The sequence below is a fragment of the Toxorhynchites rutilus genome, chromosome 1 (assembly GCF_029784135.1).
Source record: "Toxorhynchites rutilus septentrionalis strain SRP chromosome 1, ASM2978413v1, whole genome shotgun sequence".
NCBI classification, from domain to species: domain Eukaryota; kingdom Metazoa; phylum Arthropoda; class Insecta; order Diptera; family Culicidae; genus Toxorhynchites; species Toxorhynchites rutilus.
Window position 1 is genome coordinate 155,338,010 of NC_073744.1, and position 21,093 is coordinate 155,359,102.

The 21,093-nt window shown below is 41.7% G+C and overlaps 1 protein-coding gene across 9 annotated transcripts in view; it reads right to left on the minus strand.

The window, feature by feature from the left end:
* Window positions 1-21,093, minus strand: part of LOC129762987 (MAP kinase-activating death domain protein) — a 66,997-nt gene that overhangs the window by 26,982 nt on the left and 18,922 nt on the right. For 4 of the 9 annotated variants that reach the window (XR_008740771.1, XM_055761635.1, XM_055761634.1 and 1 more), the window contains exons 2-17: window positions 19,957-20,445; window positions 15,601-15,947; window positions 15,044-15,542; window positions 14,627-14,988; window positions 14,433-14,559; window positions 14,148-14,180; window positions 6,521-6,633; window positions 5,154-6,450; window positions 4,830-4,901; window positions 3,892-4,641; window positions 3,611-3,811; window positions 3,310-3,549; window positions 2,963-3,097; window positions 2,276-2,785; window positions 1,941-2,213; window positions 1,715-1,882 (exon numbers count right to left, since the gene is read on the minus strand). Coding sequence is in view for 8 of the 9 variants with exons in the window: in XM_055761635.1 (XP_055617610.1) it covers window positions 1,715-1,882; window positions 1,941-2,213; window positions 2,276-2,785; window positions 2,963-3,097; window positions 3,310-3,549; window positions 3,611-3,811; window positions 3,892-4,641; window positions 4,830-4,901; window positions 5,154-6,450; window positions 6,521-6,633; window positions 14,148-14,180; window positions 14,433-14,559; window positions 14,627-14,988; window positions 15,044-15,542; window positions 15,601-15,947; window positions 19,957-20,124 (5,295 nt within the window). In the remaining variant the exon portion in view is untranslated. The remainder of the gene's footprint in view (window positions 1-1,714; window positions 1,883-1,940; window positions 2,214-2,275; window positions 2,786-2,962; window positions 3,098-3,309; window positions 3,550-3,610; window positions 3,812-3,891; window positions 4,642-4,829; window positions 4,902-5,153; window positions 6,451-6,520; window positions 6,634-14,147; window positions 14,181-14,432; window positions 14,560-14,626; window positions 14,989-15,043; window positions 15,543-15,600; window positions 15,948-19,956; window positions 20,446-21,093) is intronic. The other 5 variants (XM_055761642.1, XM_055761638.1, XM_055761636.1 and 2 more) reach the window with 4 other exon arrangements.

The window sequence follows — 21,093 nt, forward strand, 5'->3', positions numbered from 1 at the left end:
AAGTCGGGGGTATTTTTTGGTGTTGAGTAATGTTGTATTCGTTTGTCGTTGTGCAGACCGGAATATGTTTCTCTAAAACGTACTTTTAAACTGAGAGGCCTGGGAAAATCGTCATTTCAGATACTAGAGGTGAATGAACTTTCGCAATTCGAGAACTACATAAACATGAGATGTGCAATAATTCAGAGGGAAATGTAAAACACGTTAATCACGTTAATCAAATTTACTTGTAACGAAGATCAAATTATTACAAAATTACTATTACAAAAATTTCGATGCGTTCTAAAATAATATTCGAAGTGGTAAACAAGTGTATTGCATAATATGATTGCGTAATTCTACGTCGAAAATATGCGGTCGTGTCCTAGATAAAACCCCTTGCGTTTGTTCACAAAAGGAACTATAAATGTTCAAATTGATGTGGAGGAGTGCTTGAATAAGAAATTGCTTCCACTTTATAGAAAACACGAGGTTCCTCCTCTATTCTGGCCGGATTTGGCATCGACATATTATGCCAAATCCACTCTACAATGGTTTTCGGAAAACAACACCATGTTCGTCAAAAAGACCTCAATCCACCTGACTGTCCCCAGTTGCGGTCAAATGAATGTTACTGGGCAATTGTCAAGGCCAAGTTCAAGAAGGAAGGTACAGTGTCTAAAAATATGTCAGAGTTTAAGAAGAATTGGTCTGCAGCGTCCAGAATGTGCACAAAGACTACTGTGCAGAATTTAATTGGTGAAGTTAAATCTAAGGTTCGATCACTTTTTAGAAATCAACAATAAGCTTGATTTTTTCATTTCATTGCTATGTATATTGCTTAATATTCTTTAATAAAATTCACTTCTGTGAACACTTTCTGAACGTTTTCAGTTTTATTTTGGTGTTTGAAAGTGAGACAATTACAACTCCATTCGATTCCATTAGATTCAGTTATAGGGTAATGAAGAAACACTCACAGTATTTTTACAGCTACTCACAGTTACCAACTTGAGATTCGAAACAAGTAAAACACCCTTAATTTTTGCATCTTCGGGATAAGTTGATATAGCGTGATTGCGAGGTCTCGAGCATCAGTCAGAGATATTATTTTTTGTATCAAATTAGGCCGCAGTACGAATTTCGAAATTCCTCATTCACGTTTGATCGTGCCAGATAAGTTAAGTTCGGGTGATTTAAATGCGAGCGAGAGCTGTGGACGACTCAAAAAACGATGCTCCAAATAGTAGCCCAAGACATCCAACTAGGGATTTAAATCTAAAAAAAAATCTAGTCTTGTCTGACATGGTTGCCTTTCGCTCGAATGCAAACGACATTTGGAAAGAAGCTACCCAAAGAGCGGTTCACAACGATGGCATTTAGTTTTTTTTATATTAAACGTGATAATCTTGTGTGTGATCTTGGACTAACTTCGCCTTTGATTGACACATCTATTAATATAAATCGCGAAGTACAACTACAGATTTCCTCTCAAAACTAAATGGATAATACATTGATTATTCGATAGAAAAACGTTATGTATATCTTGATAGCTAGTACACAAGTAGACACGATGCCATTGAAAAGTGACGGAAACAGAAGGAAACTAAATATTAGCAATAATGGAGTAGACATTAGACATGAAAGTAATAGATAAAGAGAAGAGGGAGCTGAGATGAGGTTCAAAGAGAATGTTGAAAGTCGAATAAAAAATATTTCAAATCAATCGGCCCACCTTGCTGTTAGCAAACAGTAGCCCAACACCCTCCAAGCAGATCTGCATTAATCCTCCCTCGCCGGTGTTCATGTCTTGCACCGGAAACTCACCGCCCAGTTCCGGTCCCTGTCCGGTACAACCTCCTCGCTCCATCGCCTCTTTGATTGCTCCGTATAACTCTTTGCACTGAAAAGGGTATACGTGGATAAATGGACATACAAAAGGATCAATTCGAATATGTCACCTTCCTGGTATAGTACTTGTGAAGCTGCGTTTGACCACCGTTTCGTCGCCACAAACAAAGTGCTCGAGTTTTCGGCGAGTATGTCATATTGACCAGTCGCTCAAACCACCATCGTTCAACGATTGTCCCGTTGACGGACCTCAGAACAAGTCCATCATCCCGTACTTCCATGAATCGCAGGGGACCAGTTGCATCCACTCCCTGATGGACCGTGAAGCTCTGCCTGTGCAAGAGCCTCGATCCGAGGGGTTTCAGGTCAATATCGTTACCGTGCTATTTGAAGATTGGATAAGTATCAGTATTGATGAAGATATTAGAACACTCGGGCAAGTTACCAGATTGTTTATCTGATCCAGAAGCAGGTTCACTTCCTGTGCGTAGATAAACCCAATATGACTCTTGCCGAGCAAACGGCGAATCTTCCGTTTAATCTCCAGCTTGTTACAGTTCAACATGACTAGTATCGCGGTCAGATTGTACAGCATTGTGGACAGCAGACGATCCTCGTCATGCTCCAAACGTTTCCTCTCCGAATCGGATAGGGACTTGTACCTTTCCATCATCTCTCCGGGGCCTTGATCCATCCCGATCATGTCCCGTTCCTGGCTTACCGCGTCCAAGAAAGCATCCTCCCAGAACTGCATTGTGTCCCATACCGTCGAACGCTCTCGACCCACTAGCCCCTCGAACAGATAAACTCGGGGTGCATCCGGTGAGGGTGAATTGGAAGTCGGAATCAGGTTACCCCCGGTGTAGCGGAATCCAGCGCTCAGTGATGATTTGCCTGAGAAAAGGCCGCCGGCCATTTTCTTTGCGTCCTTCAGTGTTGACGTTCCCTTCGGATGCTGGAAATCAGAGAATTGTCTCGTTGAAAGAACATGTTTTGCTATATAGAGTTCAAGGAGAGCATGTTGATTACATCTATCTACGCGCAAAAAGACCCTCAGTACGAAGAATCAGTCAAACACAGTCAGCATACGTTCACGCACACAGTGAAAAGTTCAGAATATAGTACAACTTACTCTCTCATACTCCGTGTCAGAAACGGTCGAACGACATGAGATCGATGGGATTAGTGACCCACCAGATTGTTGCTGCGGTAGTACATCACTGGATACAGACAGCGCACCCGAAGATCCATGGGCCGCACCACCAGGCTGCACAGATCAGAAGCACAAACATTCAATAAAACACTTATTTACAACAGAAGCTCACTGGAAGGTCGGAAACAAATCGCAGCTTCCGACGATTTCCTCCTAATAGATGCAAATAATGGAACTACTAACATGTATAGAAGCTCATGAAAATATAATACAGTATTACAAGCCTACAAACTCACTTGATATGACAGCAAAGTTGAACAACTCACCTCAGAATCGTATGATGTCAACTTGCTCAGCAGCATATTGCGCTTCTGTGTCAACATGTCCTTGAACATCTCCGTCGTCGATTGGTTTTCGTTCTCATTTTCCGAGGGTCGTCGAGATATCACAGGTTCGTTCAGTACGCCCGAGTTTTTACGCCCACCAGGCGCCGGGCTCCATTCAGTCGGCTCAGCCGGACTCTGAGGTGATCGCAAGTTTTCTCTGCTGCCCATAGGACTGACCGACTGTGTTAGAAAGTTTCAAATAAAATAAAATCCCCGAAAAGAAGAAATGCACTACACTTACCCTACTGGACATAAGACTCGTGGGCATGTCGGTCGTATTGTCCGATAGATCCTTACTCCAAAAGTGTGTATGAGCAATTTCCATCATCTGAAATACGGACGCCATTCCACCGAGACCAAAATTGGCGACTGTATTCTCAAGCCCATGTGTTATTGCCAGCAAACACTTGAGGGTACCTTTGTATACCGCCTTAGAAATACACTGCAGAGAGAGAGAGAGAGAGAGAGAGTTCCCAATTTCGAGCTGTTCGTAAAAACTGGAATGCGAAAAATCGTACTCACCACGTCATCGATGTGGTCGTCCGGTCCTATCTTCCGATCGAGCGTCCTGTTCAGCTTCCCCAGCACAAGCATCCGGTAGGATTCATCCTCCATCAATTTCTTCAAGCGATTCAGCTTAAGCCAACCGACGCCCTCGCCCGCGAGTACTTGGTTGACCAGGTCCTTCAGGAATGTTTGATTCTCCGAGTTGCTGGAAGAACGCTCCGCGTTCTGTTGTCGTTGTAATTCCTCCTGTGTTTGCTTCGGCCCTGTGTGTTTGATGAGTGGCGTTCGCTCCACCAACCCCTTCCGACCGGGGAATGAGTCGAACGATAGCTTATCCTTGATTTTGGTTTGTGTTTGCGATTGATTCGACTGCAGATTGCCACCCGCCGAACGGAGTTGCTGCTGCCCCGCCTGTTTGCTCTGCTTGTTCCCAAACAAGTCGGAAAACATGCTCGATGTTGATTGAGCAATTCCGTTGAAGTCGCTCGTGATTGACGAAAACAGCGATTGATTTGTAGTAGCCACGGTACTTCCACCCGATGGAGACATATTCTGGGGGCTCTGTAGGTTCTGTTGACCACCCTGATGTAGCAGACCCTTTTTGGCAGCAGCCTCCTTTGCCGTTTTCGTCAAGTCACCAAGCGTAGACTTGCCAACGTATGTAAGGTCATCGAACGTGTTCTTGCTAACACCCGCAGCCTGCTTGGATGCCTCCAGTGCCTGCTTTGATGCTTCTTCAGCGGCCTTCTTGGCCTGAAGCGTCAACTGAAAACAACGACACATTTAGAACCGAACATAAACCCATCGAGTGCATCGAAAAAAAACAGATAACATACAGAGAAGCCGGAATTCGTCATGAACTGGACATCTGTGTAGCGACACAATCATGCGTTCAACGACATTCAAATGGCAAAAACAGAAATGAAACCAAAATCAATTGTGTTCTTACAAACCTGTTCCAGAGGAGCGAGGATTTTCATCTCTTCCTCGGCATGCTCCTTCAACTCCTTGGCCTGTCCCTTCAACTATGTGTAATTGTATTGTTTATGATTGGTGGTATTGGCGTCGTGGGGGTGGTATGGTTTCGTGTTCATGTTTGGACGTAAAATAAACAACACCAAACCGAAAAGGCAACACCGATACGGTTGACAGTAGTTTTGGAAGATAAAAAACAAAAATTTGTGTAGATTACCAAAGATAGAAACACACCAGAAAGACAACACAGAGAGTTGTTAGTCATGCCAAACCGGGTCCCAAGATGGACCACGATGTCTCACCTTATCCACATGGGCGAGTAAACCATCCTGGCTGCTTTGTCTCGCCGTTTCCCGAACCAAATCCTTCGCCTGCGAAGTCAGTACTTCAAACAGGGAGCCTTGCGAACTCTGCCGCTGCGAACCGGCCGAACCCAACGAGGGAGGATGACTGCTAGAACCAGTTGAACCAGAGCTGGAAGTTCTGGCGAGGATGTTGCTTCCACTCTGCTGTCGGCCGAGATTGGGTGAAAGTGGCGGTGGGATTTTCCCCAGTCTATTTTTCCTTCCTTCCACATCAAGCGAGGCCCCACTTTCCTTCGAAACAATAGTTTTCGGAGTGGTCGTAGAGTTTGAGTCCGACTCGTTCTCGAAGCTACCCTGTTCGACGGCAGGTTTCGGAGCGTTCATCTGCGCTTCGTTGCGCGCCTTAGGATTGAACTCGAATTCCGAATCTCGATTGAAGCTTGGACTGCTGAGATCCGATCGGCTGGATGAGGTTGACGCAGGGGAATCCGGTCGGTCGGCATCATCGACCTCTGGTTGGGGTGGTTTCATGCCCTCTGGATAGCGCAGCGAACTCGGCGGTCGGTATACCAGCTTAGGATCTAGGTTCGAGGACAAAGTTTTTGGCGCCACATGCACATGGTGTTGATTGCCGTAGACATCGTGTAGACTGGGCGAGAGATCCGACGAGACCATCTCCGATACGAAATCGCTCAGCGAAGAGTACGACGAACTGGTGCTCCCAGCACCTTCCGAATCCGAACCACTTTCATCGGTCGGCTGACTGTCCACCTGTTTCATCCCCTTCAAGGCTCCGTTCAGGGAGCTGTTATCGTCCCAAACCGGGAATTTTATAGGTGTCAACGTGTGCGCGTACCATTTCGATTTGTCGCCAACTTGCGCCGGATCCAATACTCCCGTTTGGACCCGTAGGAATGCAACATTGGTTGGAGTTAGGGACCATTCCGCCAGCCACTCAACCGCCTGGGTTCGGGCAAAACGGTTCAAGAACGCGGAAGCACGTGGACGCGAACGTAAGAAACTATTTATTTGGAACGCCACCACGGGTCTGGGATACAGCCGCAGGGTTCGCGTGTGCTCCGAGAAGTTCGCTAGCGTGTTCTGCGAATTGAAGAAGCGCACCATTGCGACGCGTGTTGCTATGTCCACCGAATCGACGTCCGTTCCGTAGAGGAATGGATTCTGCGGTGGTGGTCCGACGGGGCTCGGATGGCGGGGCGTTTCCACTGCGCCAGAGAACGAGCTCCGCTGACTATTGCTTCCTGATCCTGGCACTTGAAGAGGTTGTGTGGAGCTGGAAATGGAAAACATTGGTTGATGAGTTGATTGCGATCTTTTTCTAGGATGTAATTTGTTGTGTATACGTTTGATTAGGAATATTTGGTCCACTAAAGCTTTCTCGGTTCGATCCTGGTTGACTTGTATGCCCCGATAGCGGCAATGGAGGCTGATTGTTGGACGCCATGGAACTCAGGGTCTGTGAAAAGAATTTTTTAGTGAGACTGACTTATTCTAGTAGTTCATACAGAACGAGTCCTTCAACTACAAATGACTCGGATGTTTCCGAAGTGTGCAGCAGTGGAAGTTTAGGAAACTAACAAGCAATAAAATCAATTCACGCAATGTGTTAACAACAGACGCTTGGAAAACAAGAAAAAGTAATTGAATAATACTGTAAATAGTGGGATAAAAAATCAACGAGCTATGGTATTTAGAGACATCCTCCGTTAGAAAACAAAACCTGGCATCACGCATTAGGAGGATGTCATACACAGCGGTTCAGACTGATACAAAGTTCGAGAGCAGAATCACTCCGAAGAGTCAGTGGTGTGGCTAGGATGCAGCATCAAAGCTCGTTTTCAGTCTTTGAACTGAAATCCAAGCTTGATAAAAATGATACATAACTTCGATTTTCACACAGTCTGGTGGAGATTGTTTATTTATTTGCATTTTCGCATCACACGCACACATTGTTGCTGTGTTGACATAGGATCACATCTTTCGAGAACTTATTGAGAGTACAAAATGTAGAATTAAAATAGGCTGCATCACGAAAAAAAAGATTAAATTTTCAGCGCTCATTGCTTAATCATATCCTAATGTATTTAGGAGATTTTCGCCTGTTTGAACACTTCAAACATGGAGGGATTATCGCCGAGTAAAGTGGGACAGATTTAAACGACGCGTGGATAAAGTCAACGACTTTGAGCGAGTTTCTACGACGACGAAAAACATCGACCGATCGCTGGAGGATGTCGAACAAGCGAGTGAATTAGCCCGTGAATAGCACGTGCAGAAGCTTCCTCAGATAAACAACCTCCTGAACAAAGATTCTATTTCCACACATTTCTTTGAATTTATTACATCTACCGGAGGCAGTATCAGAGGACAAGCCTTCGTTTTCTCAATACAAATTCCAACAATCTTTCCCAAATCATTCAAGCCAGATTCGTCGAGCTCCGCAAATGGAACCTCTAGAAAATAAATCTAGAAAGCACTCCGTAAACTACCACAATCTTGAATTCAATATTAACAGCTATGAAAACTAAGTATTTGCGTGAGGAACGCGGATTCAAAATTTGAAACGTGTTTTTCTCGAAACTAAGTTTTGCAAACTGGTGGGAATTCTACCTCCGGAGCGGTCCATCCGATTTTGATGAAATAGTTTTTCCCAGATTCTCCACTAAATTTCCTTTCATCGCACGTAGGATTTTCTGATATTTTGAAAAATACAATTTTGGTGAATGTTTTCGTCTCGATTTTTGAGACAAAACGCAATTCTTTTACAAAAAATGTCGCAATTTTGTCAAAAATCAAAATTTTGAAAAAATTCTGCGTACAATGATATCCAAGATTATGTAAAAAAAATCAACGGTTGAAATAGGTCCACTAGAACTCCCACCAGTTTACATGGTTTTGGCTGCAAGGGTTCAACAAACCGGTTGCGGTTATTCTGGGGACAGTCCAATTGACGCCAATTTTTTTTTTGTTGGGTAATATATACCTAATAAAACTGTGATGTCAAATTAATCATAGTAATTTATTTTCTCGTTGAAAAAAATCACGAAAATCACATACTCGTTATGATGTTCATAGTGTGCTACTCCCTTAAGGCATTCTTTGAAACAAATCACTGAATATAAGCTGAGTGTAAAGAATCACAGTAGGCATTGGTTGTCAGATTGTGCCGGACCGGAATACAAAGCAGTTTTCTGAGAGGCATACAAGCGCTCGAGGAAAATGTACGCAAAATTTTCTAACAAAATTTGACAGCGTGGCTATGGACAACGAGGCTGGTAGTTTTTGATCAAATTTCAGGGTAGAAAATTTATTTCTCGGTATCCCGGAAGAATGCCCGGATGAATGTAAAATCAAGAAGAAGTCGAAACTCCCGAAAAAGTTCCATTCCCTGGCCAGGAATCTGCAGTTGTAGACTGAAAAGCGGAACTGTCATCACTTCTGGAACCATGAAACAGGAGAAGTGCCTATGGAAGAGACTACGGTTTTCTCTGGAACAGCTTGAGGTGGGCTGCCTATTCTGGTCGGACTTGACACTACTCGAGTTTCACCAAACAGTAATGGGCACCTTACACGATCAAACTGATTGACAATAAGTGTCTTCAATATCGTGACAGCTAGGCTTTCGACATCCGATCTAACCTCAATCAATATTTTGCCACATTACACGGTCAATATCGCCCTCAACCAGAGACAACGAAAATATCCGCGATGGCTACTGGCGACATTCGAGTTTGGGATCCAAACTATTCTCCATCAGATTAGAAGGCTAAAAGGCAATTTTTAATTGATAAAATTTGAATGAAAATATCTACTTGGTATTATTTAATTAGTTGAAGTGCGTAGTCCTAACCGTAACTTAACCTATTTCCTCTGAATTTTAAGATATTCCTACTAAAATTTATTATTATTATATAACGTCAATTTCGGACACAATTTTTGTATGGGATTTTCTCACCACTTGCAAAAAAAAGTGATTTGCATTCACATAGAATACTAATTTAATTCGGAAAAGTTAATTTTCTTTCATAATTTACACTTTGAAACTCGTTTTTCCTTCTCAAAAACACTTCATAATACTCGCTTCACAAATACAGACTGTTCCTTTCAGTTTCAGAGATGCCAGATTATTTATGTTTGCGAAAATATATGCAAGTTATATTATCTGCAAGCAAATGTTTTTATTCCATAAATAAGACTATGACAGTAGAACCCCGACTATCCGCGAGCGGGTGATCCGCCGTGCGGATTATTCGCGACTGCGAGTTCCATAGTTAATCAATAGGCCTTTCCGGAATTTGTTAGTGAGTTGTAGGCCCTTGATCTTTTGTTGTGGTCATGGCTTTAGCATTATTTAGCCATATACACCTTATAGATGAATAGTTTAGTGATTTCTGTATTGATAAAACATAGTTTTTATGTTGAAACATATTTTTTCGTGTTTGCATTTCTTTTTGGTCCTTTAATGGGTCATCCGCGATTTTCGTTATTCGCGGTGAGTTTACCCGACTATTCCGCGGATAATCGGGATTCTACTGTAACTTGAATTAACACGTGATGTTTTTTCACCTGAGATTTTCCCAGATCTTCTCATTCTCCAAATTTTACAGCGGAGTGTGAAGAAACACTATTTTGCTATTTAAAGTCAGTAATTTACATTTATTGCGTCATTTTTCTAATTGGACAGACCTGTAATGCTTTCATTTATGATTCCTACAATTTCAGAAGTGTATAAATTTTAATTGCAATCGCAAAAAAAACTAACAAAAATTAAATGTCCGCTTGCAAATCTGGCAACTCAGTAGCCGTGAGGTAAAACGTCAACATCATGCATCCATATGAATTGTCACGATATTGATGCCCGAAAATCAGAAAATCCGGATTTCTGCGTTGTCGGCCATGTTCAGCTGTCATTATGCTCTCAAATGTCATCATATTGTCAATAAAGTTGACCGTGTAAGGTCCGCTTAATACAGCAAAAATGGCGCAAAAATATACTAATGTATATTTATGACATTGTACTTCAGAATATGAAACCCTATTTTTAAACCCCAAGAAGAATTTGGTGTCCAGATTTTCACGTGTTAAACCATTATACCTTTATATATTTATCGGCTTGAAAAGGCTTTCGACAATGTGGTATGATGGCATGATGGTCTGTTGGATCGGTACATCCCATCTTCCTAGTGAAGATGTTCGAACACTATCTTCCCGATACGATGATCCGGGTCGTTGTGAATGGTACGAGCCTTCATTCTGCCTTTTTTCCCGGACAATGACGTCCTGTTCGCTGATGACACCGTGATCACCTGCAATGGTAAAGTAACTAGGGTTCTCACTGCCAAGCTTCAGAGAGGCTAGGGCGCCCTGTCAACAACTGAAAAATTTATATCACTGCGGAGAAGACCCTGAGCATCATTTTCCATACTTAAAATTTCCCCGACTTGTCCTGGCTGAAGATGTTTAGGTCAGATTCAACGGTACTGCGATGGAGTGGTCTGGCGAGGACTCACTTTGGCCTTACTATGAACAGCAACCTACACTTTGGGACATATGTTGACTCTCTACTCATTTCTGTCACTTAACAACAGGCTTGTTGTATAGAAACAGATCATCCTTTCCAATAATTGAATATGGCGTGCTGATCTGGAAGAGCTGTGCGAACAGTCATAGACTAGGACTTCAGAAAATGTAAAATAAGATTCTTCGTATGATCCTAAAGAGTCCACCTAACACACGAAACTGGATGAAAACGTTATATATAAATCGTTGGTTGAAAAAATCTGGAGTTGCTGCCAACCTTCGAATGATATAACCGAACGAAATCTAGGCAATTAGATCAATTAGTTTCAGTAAGTAGGATTTCGTTTTAATAGTAGAAATAAACAAAAGGAATGACACGTGTAAACAGAATTAAAGTGACGCGAGAATCATTATCAACATCAATAAGTAAGAAATGAGTAAGAGTAAGAAATCAATCAATAAAGATGTAGGGCTAGGAGCAAGGTAAATCACTTATAATCTTGAATTTTGTTATAAAAAATAGATAAGAGAAGAGAAAAAAACGAAAAATTGAGAAAAGTGAAGCAAAGGATGAAGTCAGTAGTGACATGGAGGTTGCTGCGAGAGATCAACTGTAACCGCGTATCTTTTTAAAATATTCAAAATCAACAAACAACAAATAGCATAACATAATCCTACGTCTACTATGCAATCCAGTCTCGAACATTAGCCTCCAAAATTTTCTGCGTTGTGAATGCTAGATTGAAGCGCAGGGTTATGTTTATAATAAACTAGCTCTCTCGGCAAACTTCGTCCCACCCAAAATTTATTTTTCGTTATCACATCCACGTTTTCCTACTAAGCGCACGTTCATGGGTCCAATTGCAGAACTGTTCATTGATTGATCTTCTAATCTAAATGTTCCTATGGTGGAGTGTCATACCACCATAGAAACATTTATTTCCTTCTAAAACCACTATATACCAAATTTGGTTCCTGTTACTTGATTTGTTCTGGAGTTAGGCAGAAATTTTCATTTCATTTGTATTTTAGAGAGGATGGAATGGTGTCAAACCACCTTAGAAACGTTTTTGCCCCCTAAAACCATCACATGCCAAATTTGGCTCTATTTGCTTGATTAGTTTTCGAGTTATGCAGGAATTTGTGTTTCATTTGTATGGCAGGCCCTCGTTAGAGAGGGGGAGGAGTGTTTAATCACCATAGAAACAATTATTGCAATGCAGAAATGTGTGTTTCATTTGTATTGTGCGGGGGATAGAGACCGCACGAAAAAAAGCACAACAAAAAATTCGCATAAAAAACCGCACAAAAACAGATTTTGTGTATGTATGTGGAATAACGGTGGTGTTGAAGCAAATATTGGGTATACAAATAAGTCGCAATACGTTTGCCATTTCAAACATTCACGTCGGACAACACAGAACACAACTTTGAGGCTTCAAGTATCAGTGCGTATTGAATCCTCAAAGTCAAAACAACATTTTTCCAATCACTTCAAAAATGGAAAATTTCGTTCCGAAAAAGCCGTTTTTGCGGGGAATTCTTTTGCATTACTGCAAACAAAAGAAGAAAATAGCTGAGACACATCGGATTCTTGTGGAAAGTTACGGCAAGCATGCTCAGTCAGAACCAACATGTAGAGCTTGATTTCACCGATTCAAAAGTGGTCATTTTGACCTCAAAGATGAGGAGCGCCCTGGTGCAAAAACTTGTTTCAATAGCCTCAAAATTGCTTTGAAAACAGGCTATTAAAATCACACATATCTGTATGTAAATGAACTCTCCCTAAGAGGAGTTATGATTGCGCAGCGGTTGATGTACGAACACTGGAATCTGTGTATTCTATAAAACAGATTTCAAAACCAATGAGCCAGGGGCAATCGGTATTGTGAATGAGCTAAAATTTCTCCGAACAAATTAGTCTTGTAAGTTTCTTTGCGAATTAGTGTACTTTTTTCATCACTCATTGGTGTCACCACTTAACCATTGCTTAGGCAGTGTTGGTTTTTTTTATTGATGTTTGAATTTTTTTTCAATCAAAATTACAAGTTAGAGGAAAGAAATAGATATACAATGATAATAAGTAAGAATTGTCGTGGAAATACATTGCAGGAATAGCAGCTATGCTCGGAAGAACCCACTAGACATCAAAGAAAATCATAAACAAGTGGAAATACGAAGGGACTATGGAAAATCTCCCGAGTAGAAGACACAAACGTATCCTGTCTTCTGATGATGAACGAATAATTGGGCGAACATTTCGAAAGAACCCTAAAACAAACGTTCCTAAATTGACTACCAAGGTAGCCTGCACCATTGGAAGACCTGTCAGCACAGACACTGTCCGGAGAGTAGCATACAGGAACAATCTGAGAGGTCGTGTTGGCCATGAAATGTCTTTCATCTCAAAGGTAAATATGAAAAAACGACTACAGTTTGCTAAGGCATATGTTAACAGAACTAAGGAGTTCTGGAACAAGGTCCTTTATACGGATGAGATGAAAACCAATCTGTGAAGAAAACCAGGATTGGTGCTCCAAAATCAGCATTTGGTTCCCACAGCAAAACACGGTGGCGGCAGTCAGATGATGTATGGTACGATGGCGGCTTCTGGAACTGTAACCATGAGGTTTATCGATTCGGCGATGGACAAGACGGATTCATCGAACATCCTAAAAAATAACCTTCAGTGTCTCGTGCAGAAAATTGGGTCTCTTTCGTGTTTACTACTTCCCACAGGATAATGACCCGAAGCAAACCGATCTCATCGTGCGGGAGTGCCTACTCTATAATGTCCCAGTCAACTCAAAACACCTCTGCAATCACTGGATTTGAACACTATTGAGCATCTATGGTAGGGAATAAAGAAACGTCTGAAGAATAAAAATCCAGGGAGCGAAGCAGAACTCGAAACGACGATTAAGGAGATCTGGGAGAGCATTCCGCTTACAGTGACTAAAAATTTAGCCTCGGCGCTTGCAGACGGTGCTGGATGCCAAAGGGCCATACCAAACACTAGGAGACTGATTGTTGTTATCTGTTAACATTTCTGAACTGATTTCAATTTTCTTTTTAAGAAAAACTTGAACTATATACTCAATTTTGCAACGTCTGAATTGAAGGTTTTTTGTTTGTTTTTTAAACATAATGTAGAAATGTGACACTTGGGAGATGCAATAACTTCAGAGGGAAATGTAAAATTATTATCAACTCGATTTCTTTAATAGGGCCCAATGTCATAAACTTTATGTTCTTGATGAATTCCAAGATAAAAAGAAAAAAAGAACAAGATACCGTGAAAATAAAATCCATATGTACACATAAATAGAAAGAGACAGAAATTTGTAACATCGTAAACATTCAAACAAAACAAAACCAACGTTTCTGAGTCAACTTTTTAAAGTTACAAACTAAAAACTACTGGTATTCAACTAATCGAAAGATATTTACGCCACATCCTGCCTGATCCAACAGTTGCATGGCCTGTTCTCGATTTTTTGTTTGTTGTCGAATGGTGTAACAGTAAGTGTGACAGTTGACCCATGATAAAAAAGCATTGGTGCCACGTATGATGTATGTGTGAGTGCAGGGGTATCGATGTACGCAGCAAAAGAACGGGAGACAGCAGATAAAGGGAAAGGATAAGTGAAACAGACTCAAGAATTAGTTTATAGTCGGAGGTGCTGTGACGTATTGTGATCTCGTAATTAAAGGAACATTGCAATGGATTCAAACCTGTTTCAAGTGGTTCTTGAGTATGGTCCCTTCCGGTTCCGGGAGTGGTGGTATCAGTTCGGCTTCTCCTGATGCCGGTGTCAGTCTATTTGTATCCAAATCTACCAGCCAAATGTCATCCGGAAGCCTGGATCATAGACAGATAGAAAAGAGATATTATTTTGACGAATACATACATAATTCGGAAGAATCACCTGAAATTTTTCTTATACATCAAGAAAGTCGCCGGTAGACCAATGATATAGGGAGTCGGGGCCAACAACAGCTGCTCGGCGCTTCCCATACAAGTCGGCAGCAACGGAATCACGGGGAACATATATTCCAGCGGATATATTAGATTAACCAAAGCCATAACCGACATCGACAGGGCATTGTAGTCCCTCGATTGAATGATGACTTTGTGTTCGAGAAGTATCAACGTTAACACCTTTAGACATGTTTCAACACCCAGTAGTTCCAATGGCAGATGCAATGGGAAGTCCACTAACGAGAAGCGCGTATGGTCAGGCAAAGCGAACATCAAAGGTTGTTGAATCAGTGGCGAAAGTACTTCAACCTGCGAATAAAAATGAACTCAAATCATGTTTCCCAGCAACCATTTCCAAAACTACCTCCACTCTGGTAGATCCCGGCACTGGTACCGGCGCCGAGAGCAACCTCAATATCCAAGTTTCGATCTCCTTCACGTCATGTAGAACAAGGGGTGGCGTTGATTCTGTTACCTGACTCGTCAGAACATTCCACACGCTATCTCGTCCGTTTTGGCGAGAAACTCCAACACGTTTCGGACTTGAAGCGTCATTACACGCATCGATCAGCTTCTTCAAGATGAACAAACACTCCCGAAAGGTCGATAGGAAGGGGTGATGCGATAGGATACACAACGAGGTCAACGAGTGACTTCGTATTTTGAAGCGCTTCCGAGATGCCCGCGGTGATGGGGAGTGACTTCCACCGGATTCTGAATCAGCCGAGGGACCGGTCACTCCAAGTCGTGTCTGCTGTTGAATTCCTCCGTGGTACGCCGTGTTGGGAGGATCCGAGTCTCGCCTGCTGGGGCAGTCACGGTCCGATGAATCACTGGGTGCTACATTGCTGCTCCTATAATCACTATAATGATTGAATGCTCAATGTACACCCTCTGATTTTTATTTCACCGGAAACTGACCTTGAAAAAGCCGAATCCGAACTTTTCTCCATACTCTTCCGCCAAGATTCCCGCCTAAAGGTTGAATTCCGAGTCTTCCGGTTGCCGGCAATGTTACCCGCATTTGTAACGCCTGGAACGTACTTCTCAACTGGACGATAGAAGTTCACACAAATTCCATATCTAGTTTTGCTCGAGTCCTTATCGGTCAGGGCAAATACAAACGAGGTGGCGTCGCGTATGGCCGCTCCTGTCCGTCGTTGGCAAACACTGACGCATCCCTCCGGCTGACAGAAATACACCATATCCAGCGGGAGTGGAAAGTCGGCATGGTCCGTGGGAGGGTAGCGACGCAGCAGCTCCGGGATCTGTTGGGAAATAATTGAAAATAATAAATGGTTTGTGGACGCCGTTATGAGAACCATTTTGAACAATAAACATTACTATCAGATGATGGCTATTTTCATACTGCTTTAGAAATGTTTGAATATGGTGCAGAAGATATGCCTTTCGGGGTTCCCGGAATAAATCGTACCAGGAAGCAATTGCAATAGAAACAACCGCTCAGAAAAAGGGTAGTAGTCTAGAAATATTGTGGCGCGGGAAAAATATCATGGGTAGAAGACGGTCTGTGATACCGTGCGCGAGTATGTATACGAGTTATGGTTTTGCGCCGGACAAACGGAATTCGTCAGGCAAACGTATGTCGTCCGACGCTCGCTAAAGCTCAGTTGGATCTTGCTAGAGGATCGTATCCTATGTTTCAAACTAACCGGGCAATCAATGACACATAGGTTTGCGTGCGAGACACATAGTATAATTTGTGAATTATTTCTTCAGGCAATTAAATATCAACACTCATTCATCAGTTGTTGTGTTTGTTCTCGACGATAATAATTTCGTAGTCCTACGTTAACAATGTGATCGTGTCTTGAACACCGCCCTAAATCACATTATTATTCAGAAAAATGCTTTCAACGAAAAAATATATAGAGGGTCCGCATTTTCGACGTAGGACTGTGAAATTGTTTCAGTCAATGTGCTCAATAGCACTTCGGATATTGGGCCTGATCATAAACGTCACTTCACGGTGAAAACGAAACGTGAATTCAGAGTGAAACGAAACTTGAGAATTAGCTCTTTAGAAAAAAGTTTGCTTCGTCGCTTGGGATTGCTTTTATCAAACAATGCGGTTTCTCTGATATGGTGAAGTATTCTCTACCTCATACCCAAATCTTGTATTCTCCGCTATCGAATCCATAGCCACTGGCATCATTTGAACGCAATTTATATCAAACTATCATCGATACTTCGTGTTTACTAGAGGTTCCGTTCAGACCGGTAGCAGAATAGAAATGGGATTGAGAGAAGAAGAGCATAATGCTTTGGCGAACGAGCGAAAATATTCTTGAGCCACTGCACAATAATAACTAAGTAGAATTCCCAACGAGCACCCGTTTATATGCAGATTAGCGTGATTGAATAGCGTGCAACCTGAGATTTGTGGATAACGCTTAACATTTTACAGTTATTCAATTGTTTATCTCAAGAAAAATTACATTTTACTAATTGTGGTAGATGCATAGAAATATTTTCTATCAATTGATGCAAACATCTTCCGATCTATTGAGACATATTCGAGTGCTATACACTCGGAATCTTTAATTATTTCCTGCATGTTCTGTGTTTAGGTTTTCATTTTACCTTCCCATATATTCCCGGTAAACATAGTCCCACATCATTAAATTGGAGAGGATGTACAGGATGCGGCAGGAAAAACTGCGAAAATGTTTATTGGGTAAATTTGTGTAATTAATGACTCATTTCCGTTGACAGTGTTTTTGTTTGCTTTTATTTTCAAGTGCTGCATCAGAACATCGAATTTGTTGAATTGCAAGCTGCAAATGTATTGCAAATTTATTTCTTGATATGAATTCTTTAGAATATTCACGTTTTCTTACTGAGTAAACGTTCGTGGGTTCAATCGAAGGACACTTCATTGATTGTTCTTCTAAATGGGCCTTTATAATTTCCTTTTACTATAAATTTCCTAGTAATTCTACCAAAGCTCGTCATAGTAAAACACATAAAATCAATTTTTAGCACATGTCATCCCGATCTATTCCATTAAATGAGCCTAAAAAAACTGAAAATGCACTACTGCACAATACGTGTATATCATTTGTATAATAAATATGCTAGAGCCAATATGAGCCAATATAAGCAAGCGAAACAAGAGGCACATTGAAATGAAAGCATATGAAAGCTTTTCGTACACACGGCCCAGGCCGAGATAGATACAGATCTCTTTTATGCTCTCCTTTTTACCCATAGAAAACACTTTCACATTTTTAAGCTTTTGAGACAGATGATTTCATTTGACTCTTCAGGGCACGAAAAGGCATCTTTTCCGCCGAAGAAGCAATGCTTTTTGGCAACGCTAGTTTGGGTGTAGAATTTTATTTTCAGACACAATCTTCGCTCAAGATTCTTGGTTTACTTACAAATAACATGTTTCTCCGTTGCATGGAATACATGTTTGTCACAGAAACGTAATATTTCATTCATAATTTTTATTTTGAAACCGTGTTATTCCATCTGAAAATCTATTGTCATTCTCGCTTCATACCAACGGAACACGAAGCTTAATTCCGCAAACGCGAAATCCAATTGAACTAACAACGATGCCATTGTAGAACATAAAGGAATATTTCGTTTTTGAACTTTCCCTCGAAGTTTTTCAATAATTTCAAAATATTTTCTCACAATAACATTGATCTACGAGCAGTGACGAATACCACGAAACAAAGACGGCTCAAATCAGTCGATTCCTTCTTGGTTTTGCGCTTAGCAACACATTTGGCGATCCATTTTTTTTTAATAATGTATGCCAATGAAGTGATTACGAGTAAGCTGCTCGCCCAAAAGACGCCGTCGGAGATTTCCACGGTGGTTGAATGTCATTTGGCCACAATTTATCGCATCAAAAAGTATCTACAGGATGGCCCTAGGCAGCGGAAGCCGGGAAGTGGAGGTTCGTGGTTTGAACGTGCACCAAAAGTGATCACATTTAGGAGGATCAGGAAACGATCCAATGAAGCCAACATTTCAGGAAAAATCCATGCGAAGAATCATCGAAGAATACTTGTACGCATTTTCCAGAGCTAGGGTGCAACTCCACTTGACAGGGCTGGCAAAGGAACTACGAGTGGCTCGTTTGAAGAGATCGCTTTCTTTGTTGAAGAACGAAAAAATGATAATCCCGTTCTCCGATGAAAAGCTCTTCAGCATCGATTGGTTACATCCATCGGTTTGAAAATGCCGCCTGTTTTATTGATGCTGGTTTTCAAATGAACACCGAAGTGCATATCGGTATTTTGCCGACCGTGCGCCCACTATCGCTCACTTGGGTGAAGGTCAAATAATCAAACTTTTAATGTCATTAACTTTAGATCTTTGAGTGGCGTTATCTGTAATGTTATACTCATGCACCAAAGTGTTACTTATCTGGAAACAATGAAGAAACAAATATAACGCATTTATATCCGTTAAGTTACCGTATTCCAATTGATCTAATTGATGAATGTCTATATTTCTCCCAAAATAAAAATATTTTTAAGCGATTAATTGCTTTATTCATCCATCCGGCAGACTCCATGGGCGTGAATCGATATGTTTTTGACTCCTTCCAAGAAACAACATTGTTGTAAACAACAACGCCTTGAAGTCCTGCCGAATCAATATCCCCTTCAATTGTTCAAGCGACCACTATACCATGAGTACATGAGGAGTTCAATATTGTGAACAGGTCAGATATAAACAATATCCCACATATGTTTATTATGGTGAATGTTGGTCATAAATCGACAGATGAGTTTCCTTCCATGTTTTCGATAAAGCACGCACATAATTTTGTTTGTTCTTCTTCTTCTTCTTCAATGGCACTAACGTTCCTAGAGGAACTTCGCCGTCTCAGCGTAGTATTACTTGCGTCATTTTTTATTAGTACTTAGTTGAGATTTCTATGCCAAATAACACGCCTTGAATGCATTCTGAATGGCAAGCTCTAGAATACGCGTGATCACAGTGCAAGTCGGAGGAAATTTCTTTGAAGAAAAATTCCCCCGACCAGAACGGGAATCGAACCCGAACACCCGGCATGTTTGTTATGACGCTAACCACTCGGCCACGGGAGCACCATTTTGTTTGTGGGTGATTCAATAATCTATCGTACGAGTGAAAGACGTTCATTACAAGTCAATGAACCGCGTGGAAATAGCACCCAATAGAAGAATAACCCCAGAACAATAGCCACGTTCCGAGTAGCGCTACGGACATGTACTCCACCAATCAATTTCGATCAACAAGTTAACGAACCTGCACTGGTGGAGGAGCATTTGGTCCTGCCCCTGGCAGTCCCGGAGCGTTTCCGGTGGCTCCCGATGTGTTACCAGGCCGTGTCACGACCGCCGACCGTGCGCCCACTATCGCCAGATAGTCAATCAACCGAGGGCACAGTGAATCACGTTGCTGTTGTTCGGCCATTTGATTGACTGTTTCTCTGTTTTTCACCCTTTCGGAATATCCGCGGCAATCGAGTCAATTAACAGACGTGCGAGTTGTATAGATATAAGTTCCTGTGTTTAACTGGAAGTTGATTGTGTCACCCACGGGATCTCCTAGCAGTATCTATGTGTACAGGAAATCCATTCCATGCTGCGCTCGTTTACGACACAGTCTAGTGACGTCGGAAAGTGTGTGGGCGTCGGGTTGTAGCGTATCGCTGGCCTTAATATTCTGCAATGCGCTCCGTTGACTGTGGGTGGTAATTAACACGCAATCCAGCCGCTGCCATCCGCATGTCATCTGGAAGCAAGAGAAAAACAAGAAGAAATGGCATTATCAGATTTGAATGCGTGCGTTATATGGATCATAAAATGAACCAGTCGAACAAAAAGGATAACTATCTTCTGTTGCACCTCAACAGACTGTGGGTATTTTACATTCTCTCTCATCGTTATGAGTTACCATGTACCTAACAAACACATCCCTGGTGCGCTAACGTCATTAAAATATTAAACTATTTTTTTCTGTCTTCTCTATAAGTTTTCCACCAACAGTGATTATCTCAGATCAGGGGATAAGATGAACGCTCACCGCTGTTCGGCCTTAACACTCTGAGCCGATATTATTTCTCAAGGTTGGTGAAGCAGAAGGCCTCGTGATTGGATGACAACATATAAGTTTGTACCATGGGGGAATATGTAATTACAGTTTATCCAAGAGGAAGCGGTGACGTTCAAAGGGTGACAAATGAAGTTCATGGAAGATGGAAATCATTGACATCATGGTGAAATATATAATCTTTTCTACAACCGATTAAAGTCATGTGCAAGCAGCAAGAAGTTGCATTCGGAAAACTTACGTGAGACAGTTTCCAATACGAACAGTCTACCTTCACTTAGGAACATCGAGTCAGCTTAATAAAAAGTCGAAACATCAATAGACGTTCAA